This window comes from Ischnura elegans, chromosome X (genome assembly GCF_921293095.1).
Source record: "Ischnura elegans chromosome X, ioIscEleg1.1, whole genome shotgun sequence".
In the NCBI taxonomy this organism is placed as follows: Eukaryota; Metazoa; Arthropoda; class Insecta; order Odonata; family Coenagrionidae; genus Ischnura; species Ischnura elegans.
In genome coordinates, this window is record NC_060259.1 from 42,390,182 (window position 1) to 42,409,829 (window position 19,648).

The 19,648-nt window shown below is 41.2% G+C and overlaps 1 protein-coding gene across 3 annotated transcripts in view; it reads left to right on the forward strand.

The window, feature by feature from the left end:
- The window catches only part of LOC124171003 (actin, cytoplasmic-like), a 121,393-nt gene that overhangs the window by 48,600 nt on the left and 53,145 nt on the right, over positions 1-19,648 (forward strand). Inside the window, exons 2-3 of one of the 3 annotated variants that reach the window (XM_046550119.1) lie at positions 8,260-8,418; positions 10,414-10,560. In XM_046550119.1, coding sequence (XP_046406075.1) covers positions 8,260-8,418; positions 10,414-10,560 — 306 coding nt within the window. Of the gene's footprint in view, positions 1-8,259; positions 8,419-10,413; positions 10,561-15,557; positions 15,651-19,648 lie in introns of those variants that run through there. The other 2 variants (XM_046550120.1, XM_046550121.1) reach the window with 2 other exon arrangements.

The window sequence follows — 19,648 nt, forward strand, 5'->3', positions numbered from 1 at the left end:
AGGGTGGTTTCCTATAATTATTTTATTGCCTAAATCGAAAAATTATTACTCCTGGAGTAGGCATTTCACGCTCTTAGACTTTCGAATGATGATATCTATTTTTCGCGATTAAACGAAAAGTGAAAATTTTCAAGCGCGAAAACGCGACGGCTAAGTAGGAATGATGGGAAAAGTCCGCGTTACGTACTTCTGGTTCCCGCTGCCGCCCTGTGAGGTGACCTTGAGGCGAGGCTTGAGCGCTGATACGACGCAGGCTGTTATCAGGTAGCAGAGTACCCTGCTAGCAGGTAGCGCTTGGCTTAAATATGGATTATTAATACCCTATCAAACGAAGGAAACTTTCCGACCTTAGACAATTTTAATAAGTGATTATTAAGACAAGTTTCCCTGAGCTCTGTGCCTCATGCATGCATTGGTTTAGACGATGTAAAACTCCTATATTCTCGTATAGAAACTAGGTCCCTGTGACGTCACGTGGAGTGGAATCGCATGGGCGCCAATCTGGCCTTTTTCAAATGAGGTTAAAATTGACCATTGCCATTCGTCTAAACTGGGATTTCTAAAACCAAATTATTTGTATATTATGAAACCCCTAATGGTGGGTAACGAATAGCAATCAATGCATTTCGTTTTCTTTGATGAAGGAAACTATCCTATTCTTGAGTATGAATTCTCTCGGAAAACATTTAATCAAGAATCTGGTAACTACTTTAGGAATACTGTTTCCAGAATATGTGTTAATGCTAAAGAGTTGAAATAAAACGTTAAGTAATCTAATACAGTAAATATCAATAATAAACAATTATCTGGAGTGAAAACTACGGCGATTCCCCTGGTTGTGGCTCTAGATTTCCTCTTAGTATATTGCATCTGAGTACTCGTGTTTACTTAGGTAATTCACACCAAGTATGAAATTCAGCCTGCTAAAAGAATTGGCCTTAACCCAGATACGAACCCGAATCTCCCAAATTCCAGATACATGTGCTACTAGTTTCACCACGAAGCCATCTTTTTCCAAGACAAAATGCTCTGGGGCCCTCCTAGTTATTTAAATTGAAAAAAATTAAGTATATTTATTTTGTTATACTCATTAGGCAGGGGTGCCCAAGTTACAGTTGCGTTCGCCAGTAATCTGTCCGTTCATGTTAGCTATGTTTCCTATGAGTGGAAATTTATGTGTCAGTTATTCGTTTGCAACTTCCGACGCTGCAGTCCCTTTTCCCCTTCATCCCTATAGCTTTACGTTATTTCGAACGTGTATTTGTGAACGCTATTATATGAAAAATGTCTCTGCAGCAATTCTTTCGTAAATTTCGAGGAGAACCTATTAGCATCCGGTCCAGAGATATGGACCAGTGATTGAATTTATGCTCTTTGGTGGATGAAAATTGAAAAGCTGAAATAAAATGCTACCACATCTATATTAAATTTGTCTGTATTAAATCTGGCCTGGGAAAAGCATCCCTGACGATAGTTTTTTCATCAATGAAAAATGTCTAATGTTTCCATAATCCTTTTATTTGTGATCTCATTGCCTTATTAAAATAAGTATTTGTAATTAGAGTATGTTGATGATTCGTGAGAAAGGCGGAATAAATTCATTATTTTCGCTTGTTTAGGTAGAGTTATAGTATTATCCAACGCCGCAATGGTGTAGCTAGGAATGTGCTTTGGGGGGATAGGATGGCCTGGGGGCGACCCTCCCCCAGTTAACGGGAGGTCCGGAAAATTTTTGGAAAATGACATGCCTGGAAATACATTTTACATAATTTTGGTGCTAAAAATTAATTTTAAGCAGATGCAGTTATAATATGTCAAAACTAGATAATAGTTTTAAATATTTTATCATTTCTCTGAAGCTTTGGGGGATCTATCCCCTCATACTCCACCTTAGTTACGCCACTGTAACGCCGTATTTTATTCTGAGGATAAACACCCCAGCCTAGTATCCCACTCTTAAAGACTCTTCTCCTTTTAAAATCTCCATTCTTCCGGTGCTACCGCGTCAGTTTCGCTAGCACTGCTGCTAGCATCTTCAGGTCGAAGATGCTAGCAGCCAAGGCCGTAGCCAGGGGGGGAATCAAGGGGGATTGATGCCCCCCGAAATGAAAAAAATTAAATAGATACTTTATGCTCGCTTGGGGCTCACACGACGAAATTATATAGCGGCGCAGGGACATCTAGTAGTCCAATGCGACTTAAGTCAATAATTATCTAAGCGAATTTGTAGTGCAGTGTGAAATAATAGCGCTGTGAATTAGTAGAGAGGTGAGTGACTTATGAGCCTCCTGAGCGACCGCAGAATTGACATCGACACCGAGGAGTTAATTCATTTGTTCGCTGCAAAGAAAGCTAGAAGGCTAAAATCAATTTTATAATAATATTTTTATATTTTCCTTGAAGGGTTTATCATAAATATGTATATTTAACCGTAAACGCTATTTTATTTATCTTATAAAATAATTTTATGTTTGTCTACTATTCCATAAACCCCCGCGAAAATATTTTCTGGCTACGGCCTTGCTAGCAGAAGTGCTAGCGAAACTATTGTCATCAAGAAACAACCAGACGCGGTAGCACCGGAATAATGGAGATTTTGGAACCTCGACACCGCGGAAACCTACGCAGTCACACTCTTCTCCTTTATTTGAACCTTCGTTTGTTCATTGATCGTTTACCTGTTCTACCGTTTACCGCATCACGCCTGAAAGAATGCTTCAATCTAAGTAAGTTGAAGTAAATTTAAAAACGGATTATCTTTGCTTTCTCAGATTACTCTCAGACGCACTTTGTTATTCATTTTGAAAGTCGTTCCATCGATTACATTGCATGCTTTCCCTTCCGTTCTGATTTTTAAAAGTACTAAATAATTTTTTTATTGATATTTCATTTGAATAGATTTCTCCGGGGCGCCTTGGAAGCATTGAACCGAGTAAAGGATGGCTCGTTTGAAAGATTAATGTCCGTGAAGTATTTGCGATGAATATTTCTTCGTTTGAAGGTGGTTGTTCCCATTGCTGTCCGGTCAACGTTTTGAATCCACGGGTAATAGGTGCTGACGTGGAAGTTCCGGTTAGATGCCTTCTGTTTTATATGTTATACATCTTAAGTTTCAATATTGTACCTCAGAGTTTTCTCAAGTATTTTATTTGTATTTTAATTACAGGCAAACTTTGATTGGAGTTTACTATCTAATATTCACAGTACCGTTAATAAGGCGTTTTAATTGTATGCTTAGGATTTTATACACCTTTGTCATAAATTTGTATTATTTAAATTGGCGTATAGCTATGATAAAAGAGCGTTTTAAAGGTTTTAAATACACCGCATAATACTTACAATCATACTAAGGCGTTGCCATTTGTTTACTCTTATCTTTTAAGTCCTTGAGTTGCGACGTACAAGTCGTACTGAACGCTAACGTATAAAAACCTCAAAGTAAGGAGGGAAAGCGCAACTTTTTGCTTCTTCGCATGTAGTCCGGATTGGATAAGAAAATCATTGAATTCGCGTAATCCCGCACCGCTCCTCTTGACCTTTCCGTGACTTGGAAAACTTGTGATTTGCTAATGCCGTTGGTAGCGTTGAAGGCATAATTTCCGAAAAGTCCTCTTGACAGGAACTTGGATTGAAATTTTTTTCTGGCGGTACGGAAATTGATGCTTCGAATTATTTCTGCAATGGGTAGTACGTGCACATAGAATGAATTATCTATTCATAGAGTGATATGTTTGATAGCTTTGGAGTTGAACGTAGTGGTTTGTCTCAAAAATTGGTGGAAAGGACATACTCTCTTTTCGAATGCATGGGTTCAATTTTTTGCCACTGAATCGACTGCAGGAATATTTCTCGGGTTTCCCACCGGGTGTCGTATCGGGTTGTAGTTCCCAACGTTTCCATGACTAAGTCCGTCATCGTCATCAGGGGTTAATGTTGAGCCAAGTTTTTTTCTCCGGTATTTATACACAAGGAGGATGCATCCCTCCCTCTCAGCCCGTCTTATGCTGTACTTTTTATTAATAATGATAACTCAATACTTTATCTGTCCTTTTGAAATGTTCAGAGTAGGTGAAGAAGACCTTTGTCAACATTTGCCTATTTCTCAATTGTGTAACTTTCGCACCAGAGAAAATACGTTGTAAAAACTTCAAATTTGTCGTGAATGAAAATGTTGACCAGAACCCACTGTTTATAGCCAGAATATTTCAGGACAATTGTGTAAGTTTTAAGAGTAATCCATTGCCATAAAAGACTAGTCGAACGGGAGGTATTTATCCAGTTAAGAGGCAAAGCTCACGAAGGAGGGCAGCTAACAATTCATGGGCAGGATTAGGCATAGGTAGGATTTGAATGGTATCTATTTTTGAGGGTTTTATCATTTGCTATTCTAACATCAGCGGCAATATTGAGAAGTCACCTGATTTCAATGTTGGCCACAACTTTCGGCTAATGCACTGCCTCGTTGAGCGCTCTTTTTTTTCCTTGGATTAAACTTCCCATTGCAGTGACTCTTGTTTCCATGGCCGCGATCTCACATGGATGAATTCCACGGATGAGTGAGGTGAAAGGGTAAATTGCCGTCGGAGGCGTCGGTGTCATTAGTTTTCTCATCCGTGGACAAGCATTTCCCTGCGTGCCGTATTTTTTGCGCTTTGATGCAATGGAGTGGTAAAGAGTCGTTTAGTGTAGTCGATGGCCGGGTGGGCACCTGCGCAGAGGCTTAATAAGCTGCTTTCCCGCTCTCCAGATGTGAACATCAAGTTATTTGTTTTGAAGGGAAACTTTTACCGGCAGAGGATTCAGAGCTTAACAGTTTTTCCGAGTGTGAGTTGCTTTGGAAAACTATCCCATATCACTCCAATCAGTCGTAGAAGCTGAGTGGAGGGATCAGAAGAGAGTTTAACGTGCGCGGCTTTACTTTACGGTACTGCGAAGTAGAGAATAAAAATCAATTCGATTAATTCCACAATAATGCTTTACTCCCAATCGTGGTTTCATCTGCAAAGTGAAATACCAATTCCCATCGGAAGGGAAGGTTGGGAGGAGGTGGTATCCCTTCTTCACTGGTATACTTGGAGTAACTATGGAGTTGATAACTTGAAAATAGCGTCTGTTGGTTCACAGCAGCTTCCAAACGCGGTACTCGATTTAACATTAGTTATTAGTCGAGCAAATCACATATTGATTTTGAAATTAGCATGTATCGAAGAAACTGGTCAGTTCTATGGCTATAGGGTGAGCTCTACTCTTAGCTATCCCAGCCAACCCTCGGGTTCGGATGAATATCTGAGTGAGATGATATTGTGACGGGACGCGCAGGTGGGCTCCAGCAGCAATAAAGGCACCCCGCTAAACTATCTTACAGTGGTACACGTGCCTGACGTCATTAGTGACAAAAAATGAAGGAGATGTAATAGAAAAGCACATATAGTATTTCTTGTTCTTTCAGCTCCTAAAATTAATTTTTTAAATGCCGTTTCCTTGTAGTCTTGATTCCTCGTGCAGGATATAAATTATTGAGATTCAGCGTTAAAAGCTTGATTTTTTTTCGTGCTCGTAGTACCAGAAAATTTATTTCGATCGCAAATGTGGAAGGATTAAAGAAAATTATGTAAATTGTATCCATCCAATATTGAGTATGCGTCTAGTCTTTAATATATTCTGGTATTTTAGCGTCGGAGCCGCGGCGTAGACTAGTCATCCGCGCGCTCCATATTTCAAATTTACCTTATTTTCCCGGTGTGTTGCTTCGATGGAATATTGGAGAAATTTATTCTGATGGAATACCGATGAAAAATCAATTTGTACTCTTATTTTGAAATCAGAACGGAAGGGAAAGCTCGCCGAAGTAATCGATGGAGAGTCTTTCAGGGAGAGTGACGAGGTTAATCCGAGAAGAATGAGGTAAGGTATCTGAAGTTCCGATCTTGAAGTAATTTCAATTTACTTCGGTTGGTACGTACCGGCAGTGCTTTCCATGGTGTATTATAATTTATTCACTGAGTATCACGCCAAATTTTATCAAGGGCGATGAAATGTGGGATAAAGAAACACCTACGATCGAGGTCATTAAAACTTAGTGCATGCTCTCGACGCGTTTGCTGTAACACCATTGTGTACATGGTACCTTGCGAGCCACTTGTAGAGAACTCCGCAGGGTGTGAGCATTTTGCACAGCCTGCCCTAAGCTTTTTTTATTGTCGGTGTAGCATCTTCTAAGTTTCCCCTAGACTTCACTCATCAATATTCTGGACGGTTATTAGGGGCTCATTGGGTATGAATGCTCAAGCTGCCTCATCCTCTGACCTCAAATGATGCCAGCAATGCTTTCTCCTGGAATGAAATTATCATATGCCGGTTTTGTCCTCTGAATTCTATTATCTCCCCACCTTCGGTTTGTTTTAATGAAATATTTTTCCAGTACTTCCCAATGCTTCTTTTGCGCATGAGTTTTCTCATTTTTTACTGTTTGAGACTTTCTACTTGGTACACCACACCAGATGGTAATGCCTCTCATATGGAATAGGATAACTCTCGTAGTTCTAATTTTAGGTTAAATATATCACGATCTTTGCCCAACTGTGATTGGCATTAGACTAGAGTGCCATTGGCGGCCCTCTTAAGAAAGAGTTGCTGCATAGCTAATAGATATCCGAAGTTCCAGTCTTGAAGAATTTCAATTTACTTTTTAAGACGCGTACATTCAGGGATTTCGTGGAGCATTAAATTTAAACAAAGGGACGAAGAGTATCACGCCAATAGGGTAGTTTCCTTCATCAAAGAAAACGAAAGACATTGATTGCGATTCGTTACCCACCATTAGTGTGTTTATAATATACAAATTATTTGATTTTAGAAATACCGGTTTAGACGAATGGCAACGGTCAATTTTATCCTCATTTGAAAAAGGTCAGATTGGCGCCCATGCGATGCTACTCCACGTGACGTCACAGGGACCTAGTTTCTATACGAGAATATAGGAGTTTTACATCGTCTAAACCAATGCATGCATGAGGCACAGAGCTCAGGGAAACTTGTCTTAATAATCACTTATTAAACTGGCTAAGGTCGGAAAGTTTTCTTCGTTTGATAAGGTATTAATAATCCTTATTTAAGCCAAGAGCTACCAGCTAGCAGGGTACTCTGCTACCTGCTAGCATCCTGCGTCGTCTCAGCGCTCAAAGCCTCGCCCCAAGGTCACCTCACTTGCGGCCGCGGGAACCAGAACGACGTCACACGGAGTTTTCGCAGCATTCATACTTAGCCGTCGCGTTTTCGCGCGCTTGAAATTTTTCACTTTTCATTTAATCGCGAAAAATAGATATCGTCATTTAAAAATCTAAAAGCGTGAAATACGTACTCCAGGAGTAATGATCCTTCGATTTAGGCAATAAAAAATAATAGGAAACCACCCTATTCTCTCAAGGGTGATGAAATCTTGAGAAAGGCGTTGATTAATGTTGCATTAAAATACAGATATATACTTGGACCAATGGGGAGCGTGGTAATCTCGTGGGTGGAGCGTTTGACTAAAGCGTTTGATGCCCGGGTTCAAATCCCGGCTGAAGCCTTCGAACATCCCAAAATAAAATCATCGAATTAACTTATCGTCCAAAAAGTAACTGAAAGCCACTTATTCAAAAAATTGAGAAGTCACATTTGTGTAACATGCCGCCTGAGCTAACAGTTTGCTGTTTCGTGTGAGACCCTGAAAAATCACCCATTTGAGATGGATCGGATATGTAAACCAGTCAAATTAGTGAGACATTAAAAAAAAATAGGAGTTGCGGAGAATGACGTTTATTTTAACGGTATTTCATTCAAATTTGGTTCCACTTTGTTGGAGTGTGATAAAAAAATAATAAACTTTATTTTGAATATAATATTGCGCAAGTAGTATTTATTAACAATGTACGGACATGTATTTACAAAGTTAACGAGGGAGTAATTCACAATTGTGAAAAAAGGAAAGGTGAAATGCGGGTCGTGCCCTTTGTGACTGTGCGTAGCCATGGAGAGGAGTTATTGGTGCATTAGAGCCTGCGCCCGTCCTTGGCACTTCCAATGTATCGCCGCCGATAACTCGAAAACCGAGCGACGGATGGAGAAACGGTTAAATAAGTATCCGTTCTTTTATCAAACTCCATCTGAATCGTGATAAAAACTGAGTGAATGGTGATTGAAATTGATTTATCAGTGCTCCCATTATTTTGTTAAGAATATCGTCTGTAATCGGTTTTTAATTACTCTATTCCACAGAATATAGCAGTAACGAAGGCGGAAGTGACGACAGCGGCGAATATGGTAAGGCGGAATATGGAGAACTCGGGGCTTTGGAAGATACGCCGGAAGGCCGCACGTACGGCGACGGTTTCAACGATGACCAAGACGGGAGAGATAGTGACGGTTTGGACCAAGGTGAGTAGGTATATTATCACTTAGAGGACCTCATAGAGGAGGCTCAAATCCGTTCCGTAGAAACTTGGTAAATTCTGCCACTTCAGTAACTTTTTAATTGTTTTTTATCTTTACCATGTGTTAAATTTATCCTTTATTATTCAAGAGAAAGACGAAGTCCTATGCCTATATATTCAGTAAAATATATATCTTACTTTATCGTTTCTGTATGAATTGGAAATATTGTACAGTTCTAAGATTCTCCGTAGCGCTCTGAAAGATATTTGCTCTTAAATACTCAAGCAATATAAGCCGAGCCCGTAGCCTCCATTTCCAGTAGCTTCCAGCCTAATTCCTGTAAAAGCTCTGTGGTGCTCTCTGTTATCATGTTGAAAATTTTTACCAATCGCGCCCCTTTCTTTTGGTCGTCATTTAGTTCTCCGATGAAATACTTGCGCGCCGGATCCCATGAGCTTTCCCGCATCCTAAGTGCGGCTTAACGAGTGCGAAGCAGTGCCTCTTTTTCTCTCTTCAGTGTGTGCTCCAGTGATAATGAGCCGGCGCGTGAACATAGCGTTTACTTTTAGCTTCCATCCGGTTTATAGAATTTCCTGTGTTTTTCGTGATCAGGCAGCAAGGGTGCAGCGCACTTCCGTTGAGAGGTGCTAGCTCCCTGCCAAATCTACATGGAGATGGTCAGGGCGTAGAACAGTGGTTTCATGCGGATGTTAGAGGACCCGGCTGGGTGGCAGATGTTAGAGAGCTGGGTGTAACGCTTTTCCGGAGAGGAACCCCCGCTCCTTTCCGGGGGCGATAATGAATGGCCTCCGTGGGTCTTGAATGGATCTTGATGGATCGGATATTAGTTGCACATGTTGATGTGAATGAGGTTGTATCCTAGTGCGAAGTACTTTTCTCGTAATATGTTGGCGGGTAGACTGAAATTTTCCTCTCTTTTTACTTTCTATGAGAGAGAAAGTCTTTCTGGCTTTGATACACTTCTTTGGTCTGTATCGGTATTAATATTTTCAAGTCTGGAATTTCATTTGAAATATACAATTTCCAGGTTTCAATATCATTTTCAATTATTTGTCTGCATCATATTCAAGTCTGAATATTTATCTGAAATTTCTCTATCATATTCAAGCCTAAAAATCGTATAAATGTAGTATTTTAAAAATGATAATGTATCGAAACTGTTAGTCTCATTAAATAGAAAAAAGTGAAATGTTGCACTTCATTTGCTAGCACGTCACACCACATTGGCCTGAAAGCACCATAGCTTACATTTTCTTCATGTTTTGCGTCTACGGAGAACTAATATAGCTCGGGTACATAGGGCAGTCAGCAAGACGTAATTACCAGTCTCCGGTCGTTCGGTCAGTTTACTTTTGGGTGCTTATATCAAGTTTTTTTTTCGTGCAAACACCCTTTTAGCTGCAGGATGGCTTCCGACTCGCCTCCTATAGTAATCATGGTCAGTAATTCCTGCCTCTGCGACGAGGCTTTACAATTAGTCCTCGACTGGCACAATGTCCACAACTCCGTTGTTAGAAAATCCTTGTAATTAGAAGTGTTCCTTGGGTACTTAGAGACGCCTATTTTCAGCGAGAGTTACGGAATGTTAAGGCCATCGCTTCGTCGCTGCGAATAACATGAAGCGTAGGTGACGGATGGTTGAACGGAAAAATACGAGCCTCTATTTTTTAAACTCGGATTATCGGAAATTAAAAAATTGGTGAATGAGCCCATTCTTTTGATGATTCGTGATTTCGAGTCTGAGTGAACGAACTCAAAAAATGTTTTAAGTAGCTTTTCAGTATATGATTGTATTGCATTGACAATTGAGTGGTCTACAGGAATCTTATTCTCATATTTATGAATTTTGTTGGGCTTTAGGAGTTATCTTTTTCGTGCTACCTTTCGGGCTTTGAGCGAATATCTACGTGACCACGGGGACTTCTCGTAGTTCCGAGTTCGTGAGTGGTTGCTTGATGCGAATGCGTCCGCTTGCAGGTCTGGAGGTGATCCTTGAGGACTCGGAGGAGGACCGGTGCAGCGGGGCGGAGCAGGACCGCGTGCCGGTGGCCAATTCAGCCCCGTCTGCCACCCTCCTCAGCGCCACCCTGGCTGCTGCAGCTCAAGCCAAGACTCAAAACCACGGTAAGGAGAGTCGAGGCTGTGCATTTGAGTGGCTCTTATTTTGGGAAATTGTGAAAATTTATATTGCCTTACGAATAATGATCGAAATGGTGTGCATGATGGAGGATTTCGGTGTGTCTAATGAAGGATTTCAGGTTTTCCCGCTGATTTTACTGTAGGAAGAGTTCTCGGTTTTCTTAACGGCATCGAACGTTGATTGGCACCGACTGAATTGGTAACGTATTCTCGCATCCACCTTAAATTTGATGGCGGACTACATCTTCGGACATTGGAGTCTCGTCGGTGCCAATGAGCCCCTAGATACTACCCGGTAGGAGACCCGAGAGATCTGACTGGATGTGTATTGTATCAATCACTCGGTGATTTAACCCGAAAATTGGTATGGATTGATGAGGGTAGAGCGCGTCCCAGATTAAGCTACAGGTGTTCAATTTCACTAATTCAGGGTAAAGGAGGGGGAAAACCATTCCCTGAGGCACCTCGCCCTTTGAGAATGTTTGCTTTTGAGTGTTCGGAGGCTTCACTCGGGATTTGGACCCGGGAATCTTCTACCATTGCCCCTACCATCTAGTGACTGGTCCACCATGTATGTAGTGGTGATCGCGCGCTCTTTCTGCTAACAACCACTCTTAAGCATCGATCTTTGACCTTAATGGTGTGCTGCGTGTGGGCTATGGTTTTCGCTAATCGTCTTTGTAGTGGGAAACACGCTGAATTTTTCTCCTCTCTGTGATGGAAAGTTACGAATTTCTACAGACTCACTTTTAGATGCTCATGCTTGGAATTTCTCTCATGCTAGGATAGAATATAAGCAGAAAACATATCCAGGGGGTTCAGTAGGAGAGGAACCCTTAGAACTATCTCCTAAGCATTTGGAGAGGACTTACCCCGAGGCACCCCCTGCTTTCTACGGCCTTGATGCCAGGGTGAGCTTCGTGGATAGCTTTTATTTAATTAGTGAGTGCTTGGTTTTGATAGGCAGAAATTCTCTGTTCCTGGCTCGTTAACAGTTGTATATTACAGCAAATTCATTGTTAATTATTTAAAAGATACAGTGTCCGGCGTGATGCGGTGGAAATCTTTGATATATAGCTTATTAAAACAACTTGTCTGTTTCCACACTATTTTATTTTTACCGACCATGGTTTCGGCAGCTTGTGCCTTGACAATGGAACAAGCTGCCGAAACCATGGTTGGTAAAAATAAAATAGTGTGGAAACAGACAAGTTGTTTTAATTATTTAATTAAAAGGTCATTCCCACTTCCGAAATTTTGCAGCAGAAAAAACCAAGTATTCTCTTCGATCATATTTCCAGAAAACTTCAGTTTTTTTCGTGTTAGGCAATAATTACGTGGAGTGAAATAATCGATATATTTGTATATGATCCTTCGGGATGCCATTTAAATATTTTCCGTATGTTATATTTCGTGATATTTTGAAATTAAGAAAAATAGAATATTGTATTTTTGTATTTAAGCTAGGGTGATTAGTGCCTGGTGGCCCCCTTTGCATACTAACATTTTAGCATAGCACGGAATAATGGATGCCGTTTTACAGTTCATCTGATTTCATCTCATCAAAGCGATTCCTAGTTTATTTATGTGCAGTTGAACTTGCTTTTTATATTTTTTAATAAGCTTCCGCAAAATAGAAAAATAAACGCTGAATTTTTTTAAAGATGCTTTTTATCATAACCATTCCCACTCTACCTCAGTTACGAATGAAGTAGAGTCCATGATCAAATTCGGAGAATTGTTAAGTAATTAGGAGTCACCTTCACTCGACACTTCTCGCGCTCTAGAAATCCATGAGGAACAGAGTGGGAATCAGATTTCATTAAAAGAATCCCGGGGAATGTGGGAAAGGGTGTGTTAACCGACTCTTTTAAGGCCTCACTTCCAATTTGCGCTAGGCGTGAGAGACGTTGTGCCATTAGTTTTTCCTTGTCAATATCATGCTAACAACCTACCGTTGTTGGCATAAACGCGAATATTTATGACGCAAAACGCGCCACAGCCGTACGAATATATATGACGCATGAATTTTGAGAGCGAGTGTCTAGCCTGAAAATTTTTTTTCAAGGGGGTTTACTATTGGAGGGGTACAATTAAGGGAAAGGGGGCCTCCCGAAATGGGGCTTCCCCATGCCTCCCGAAATGTAATCCCTCCTTCTGCCATCAACGGCTGTCATTGAAAGCTGTTGGAAAATTCGCATAGAGTTCGAAAAAACCAGCCACATGTATTTTACTGTTTGCATGATTATGTCACCCTCAATGGATGAGAGTTGGGTGAACCTGTCTTACGTGATCACCGAAGGGATTGAAGGGAAGTGGCCGCTTGAGATGATGGCCGCTTAATCGAGGTGAGAGATACGAGGTTTTCACGCATGATTAGATATAAAATGAACTATTAATTAATTTTAGTACTAAAACTTACATGCTTATCGGTTTAGGGCGTTAGTTTTTATTTCACGAATATTTGGAATTGCAATAATCGCGAATACTGGTTGCATTGCATGGAGGGTCGACCGTTCTTTATTGTAATATTTTGAGCGCTCTTTAGACGACATATGCAAAGTAGATTTTATGGATTAGAAGAGAGTAAATCCCAAATGATATTATAATGTATATTGTTGACTTTTTTATCGAATTAAGTCGGGAAAGGATATGCATTGGCTTTTGAAGGCGTTTTCCGTGTAAAAGAAGTGGGATTAATATTTCTCCTATGGGTAATAGTCTTTTTCAGTGAAAAGTGGCCGTTAGGGCAGGATACTCGGTGATGCTATTTTTTTACGGTTGATTATGATGAAGCCTAAAAATAAAGAGACCGGGAATTTTTCATTTTTTTGATCCATGACCTACTTCTCTATCTATTCGGAGTACGGCTGGAACCCGTTTGCTGATAATTGTATGACATCACGTACTCCTGATGAGGGTTTCATTGCGTCTCAGCCTCTCCTCGGCCTCGCGCATTGACCACGCGTTATTTGTTCTTTACAAAATTGTGTGAGATTCATTACCTCAATGAGCGGTTCTGTCTGGATGAGTTAATCAGACGGAATCATATAGGTGCCACTATCTCATGAAAGTGGGGGAAATTTTTCGTATTTCATTCTAGTATCACGAGGGAATGGATGAATGAAGAAGGTTATTTCGTAAAATTTCCCTTCCATCTACCCAGGGCTGTGCAAAATACAGGCCGAGGAGAATTTGAAATACAAAATACCGCCTCAATTGTATGTTAAGTACTAAATGCAAAATACCTTTGACTTGGGTATTTGAAGAACAAACTACAAAATAGTATTTTTAATACCTTTGAAAATACAAAATACATTGGCATGGAAACTAAGAGATCTTAAAAAAATATAACACTAATCATAAAAAGACAGCTCTTGATAATGATGTACAAGCACTGAAACCAGTCGAGAAAATTAAAAAAGTGTGGAAAATTACTATAGATGTTTGAATTATTATTGCCTTGGCACGTTATGGATAGTTGCAAGCATGAATAAAAAGATTCTTACGAAAACGAAGTGACCTCTGAAGCATAATGTTACAGAAGTATTGTCAGATCTACTTCAAAAGTATTTTAAAAATATATTTTTTTATTTTAGAATGGGAAATTATCAAAAATCTGTATTTGAACTACAAGATAAATTCAGTTCGTGTTTTTGAAGTACCAAATACAAATTTAAAAAGTATTTCAAATATGTATTTTAAAATATTTGTATTTGAAAAATCGCTCAGTCCTGCATCTACCGAATTCATTTAATGAATTGCGATTCTGTGAGTGAACGACCCCATCATAGCCGAAGTGAGAGTTCTCTCAAGGTGCATGGTCTCATGGAGGCGAGGGAAGGGAACCTGGCGAAGGGCAACAGTCTCCCACGAAGCAACCGTCTTCATCACCGAAGTAGTTCATGTCTGTCCCGTTATAGTCGCTGTCTTCGGGAGCGAGGGGCGAGAGGAAAAGGAACGGAGGAGGGATCTCGGATGTAATTAGCGCGAAATTGGCGGAAGACAGCTAAACTTAACGTCTTATTCAACTCAAAATTATTGTGCATCAGTGTCCCCTGCAAGTCGCTCGACTGGGTTTCGGATGGTATAGTATGGTATTTTGAGGAGGCGACCGACAGCTGAGGTCATTTGCGCCATGAGGAAAGGAAATGTAAGGGTGGAGAGAAACACGGCATCGGCATTAGCCTGATTTTAACGAAAGACGCCAAGGGGACCACGGCTTAACGTCCCATCCGAAAACAGTGTTGCGCTTGAAACATCCTCCACACAACATTCAAGCAGGGATCGGGCATTCTGGAAATACCACCGCTGGGTTTTGAAGCAGAGTCCACGGGGTGGGGAGGCAACAGTCCAGCAGCCACACCAACCCGATTCCCCCTGGGTTTCGAATTCGCAGCGAAAGCAAATGGCATTGCTCTACCCTAACATCGAGCCTACTGATCTCGGTAGCGGCGAGGTAAAGTTCTCGCCTGGTAATCCCGAGATCGCAACAGGTAGAGCTAAATTATACCAATGCAATTTACCCCTCCCTAAATTTTTGCGAAGTAACAGACAGTCGAATTAAATTCTCATCCTTGAAGTCACGCCAAGTTGCGTCAAATTAAGTTGCTATGAACGAGGCTCATTTCATCGGCAGACACGACACCATCACATCTTATTGCCGCGTCTCCAAAATCCCTGCCCTGCTGCCTCTTCCTGACTACGGGTTAATAGAGGCGCGGCATTGCTAAAAGGTGGAAGCATTCGTAGGTCCTAGTGCCGGTGGCCACGGTTTATGTTCGCTCAATCAATAAGTTACGTAATTTATTGTCGAGGTATTTGTACGACTTCGCGGCGGGAGCGTCCGGAAATGTTATCTACTGCGGAGCGCTTTGGGAAGATTGCGCGCCTAATTAGCGTGTGGGGGTGAAGGAGGGCGGGTGTTGGGGGTGGGGAAGAGTGCGTGGGTGGAGGCCCCCTCTGCCTCCGGAGGCGGCGGAGGCGCGGAAGAGGAGTAGTCGCGTCTGCAGGCGCCATGCTGCACGCCGCCATCCTGCTCGACAAAGCCAACAAGTGTCTGTGGGCCGGCGGCGGTGAGTAGTGTTCGCTATTTGCCGCTCCCCTCCATCTTGGGTGCATCGTGCACCCACCTGCGCCGTCCCCGACACCTTTCTTCCAGCTGCGATGTGTTTACGGCTCCCTCGCTTCGAAATCTTCTCTCCTCGCCAACCGTTCAGACGCTGAAGTCAACTGGAAACCAAGCGCGCCAGATATTACTGGTTATGTATTGATATTATATCCATGATTTTATGAAGCCGCTCAGTCAACAGTTCTTCTACATTAGTGTGCACTGAACGCTCACCAGCAGCCCTTTTTAAACTTCTTCATTAACACTGGAAAGATTACAATGGTCTCCGTTTTGTCATTCGTTCTGTCATGCACTATTATTCAAGCTGAAGATGTGGATTTATTCCCACTTTGCCAACGGACTTCACTCCAGGTGAAAAGACTCCGTCATTATGTGGAGGATGATGGTGATAAGAGCCGGACTGAAAGGTTTCACACGCTCGTGGATTATTTTTGCAAAGAAGTGTCGGTGATATCGGGATCTTTCCCACTTGAAGCCAAGAGAAGAATAGAGAAGTGAAAATCGAGATGTGAACACTAACATGAATATTTGCGGCTAATTGGTCGTTGTAGGTCCTACGTAGCCAAACTGGTAGTCACCTAGAGTTGTCAACCCCTCCCCATACTTTTCCTGGAGCTCTTTTATTTGTGCGCAAGTGTCGCTTCTGTAAAGGTGTAATGTTTTATAGGGTAATTTTTCGATACCCGCATCTCCCTTATTTTTTTAGGCGGAAAACTAAAGCCAGTAGAGAACTAGTACAGCAAACATCGTGAAACAGCTACCGCGAGAAAAATCACAAAATATCAATTTAAATAGAGGCTCGCGAGGTGTGGGTGTGGAAAAGAATAGAGACGGTGAATTGGACTGCAGAGGCAACTTCTGGGTGGGATACGGAGGAGACAGGAGGCTTGAATGGAACGAGCGAGAGCTGATATTATAAACCGTGTTTGAGGAAAGAATGTCAGGTTAGCGGGGAAGGTAGGAGAATCGAACAGGATTCATAGATGAAATCATAGTTAGTAAACCTTATAGTGAATTGAAAAGGGAAGTCCATTTTGAAAGAGTAGACAGGCCTGGGTAGTTCGCTAAATGCTCCATGTAAGCCTACCTTAACCAGTAGAATACTTTGATAAAAATTAATTTTACTTCTCTACGTTGGTACCTCCGCTCTGCCGCCGTATCGTATTTTTCTGAAGATCATTGCCGATGGGAAGTAATATTGGACCACCTGCAGGTAGCCTACTTTATGGAGACGGTTCCCTTCAACCTGTCGTTGCGCTAGAGTGATCTCCACGCGGGAACTTAGTCGTGAGGCACCTTATACCATTGACTCCATTCGCAGCTGGCTGTTTCGCCCCTCGCCGCGAGATGTCCCACCCTCTCTCCCCTCCGCCGTAGGTGTCGTTATCATGTGCGCGATCTCTCCTCACCCGCGGCTTTCACATCTGTGCATTTTGAAAGACACTTTTTGTCTTCTTCTGCATCTATCGATATCCTAGGGCAGTATTTCGCCCAGGCTCCTTTGGTCTTTTTCAGGTCTGCCGGGTCAAAATGTGGAAATTGTCGTGGATTCACGTGTAAATTAAACTAAAGAAACCGATTTAATTACGAAAGAGAGCTGCTATTACCCCAAAATAATTTGAAGCGCCATAGAAACAGTAGAAGCGCATAACCGGAAGGACAGCTTTACCCCTTACACCTAGTGGAAAAGAGTATTTCACAGCTTCTACCTATCATAAGGTACCTTATCATACGGGACAGATACATATGCTCCGCCGAATTCTGCATCGGCACTTCACTGGATCTGAGGAAGCCAACTGGAACGTTGGCGCAATGTCATCCAAGGGTAGATGATATACGCGTGTGGAGACCCAAAAAACGGTCTCTTCCACTATGTAACTTTGCAAAATCCGTCATGTGAAGGTCAAATTTGTAATGCTGTCCTTTCTGGTTCCACTGCAATGTAATCGGGGTGTTCTGATTTGATGAGTGCATAGCTGATACATTTTTGTTCAATTTGTAAGAGCACGAAGTACGAAATAACATCAGCATTTAAAAGCTATAATTACAAGTACCTACTGCAGAAGTTACTTCTAGGGCTTCCGAAAGGGGTTTTGGTGTTTTTTCACGTCTATAACGTGATCATAAAAGTTTTGGACTCGGTGACTGGGAAGGTAAAATATCTATGGGTTTCTATGGTAACCAGAAACTTATCTGAGAACTGGCTAGCCATTAAATGCGTAGGTAGAGGGTTTTAGTGGTATCTATTGCCTTATCGAAGAAAATGGACAGAGTAGTGCAGCACTCGGCAATTGTCGTCGTTGACCGCCCGGCACACAGAATGCCAATTTTACCTAGCAGGTGGTCCAACTTTGAACTTCCATTTTGAATTCCACAGTCTTTTGTATTAAAAAGAACTTTTTCCTTAATGCGGGTCAAGGTATTGTCAAACTCTGATATTCCTGCTGTCTTTTAAATTGTACCGAAAAATTTTGTTCGGAATCAATGATAATACGTGACCGTGACTTAAATACGCTATTTATTTAGAGGTAGCATGGTAGCTTGGTGGGTAGAGCGCTTGGCTACTGATCGAAGGGTCCCGGTTTCTCGAAGGAAGCCATCAGACTTATCCATGCAATAAATCCTCGGAAGTGCTAGGTGGTCCAAGGAAAGGAACTGTACGGGGTACAGTGTAGGAACTGCACAGTGTACCTTCTACCTTGAGTGCATGAGCTTCACAGGTCTCTGAGTGAGTCGGGAACGAGCCCTCATCCATCCCAACCAGTTTTTTGATGGAATCACTTAGTGAGTGAGCCCTCACAAGAAAAATAGAAATTATTCTTTAAAAGGCCCGTATTTGCTAAATTACTTTTGAGAGCCCAAATAATTATGTTCCTGATTTCCTGAACCACTGATGATGTATGCATTCAGCAAATTCTCCTATCTCGCATTAATTATTTAATTTATTAGCATTGAACGTTTATATAGAGGGCTTAAGCAAATATTATGTTTAACCGTAATTTACTCTCAGAAATTCGATTCAATTAGGTTAAAGTGGCAATCTTATACGAAAATCTATCTGTATAACTGACCTATTGCGAGATCATCGGAAACTTGATAACATTTTATCGTCATCAATACCATAACTCCATTTTAGCGTCACTGCGGTGTGATAATTGATCTTAATGTTATCGGTCTCTTATCATAAGTATAATGGGATATCTATTCCCACTTTCTGCGGTATATCATTAATTTTTTCATTGACATACTGTAATTATAAATGGTATGACCTAAATTAATTATTAAATTTTTAATGTCATTTTGAGATCTCTGATTTCCGGTAGCACAAGCTATCGAAGAAGAGGGGATAGATGATAGGAAATAGTGATTTTCAGCTATAGTTTTTCCGTTATGGCTGGTGATATCCAAGATGCCAAATCTTCAGCGATACCTGTAGGCCCGTTGAAGTATTCATTTGCTAAAAACTCGAAAAGTAGTCAAATGACGAGCCTAAGTTTTATTTTTGTGGCAATTATTAAGATTAAAAATAATGATATCGTATTTTGATCAAAACGACTTACGTATTACATTAATAATTAATTAATAAAAATTTCGTTTACTTTGGCAAGAACTCAAATTTCCCGTGCATAAATGAGGATTTTCAAATTTAGTTTCCGGAAAATACTGTAGGGTAAATCGGGGAGACACTCCGCATACGGGATAGACTGCGCACCCCCTTAGTTTCGGCTTTTCTGGACAAATTCCGGGAAGATGCCCAATGCAGAGACGGAGTAGATACCAGGGAGTAAGTGAGGATGTCCCGTTTGTTTTTAATTGGTTTTACAGATTTTAAAGCGCAAATACTGAGATGAGTCTGGTATTTTACCTTCAAATGCTTCCTCGCCTTGCACTAAATTCGTATCGGACGTTGAACTGCTGCTATATTACGATTATTTGAGGTTT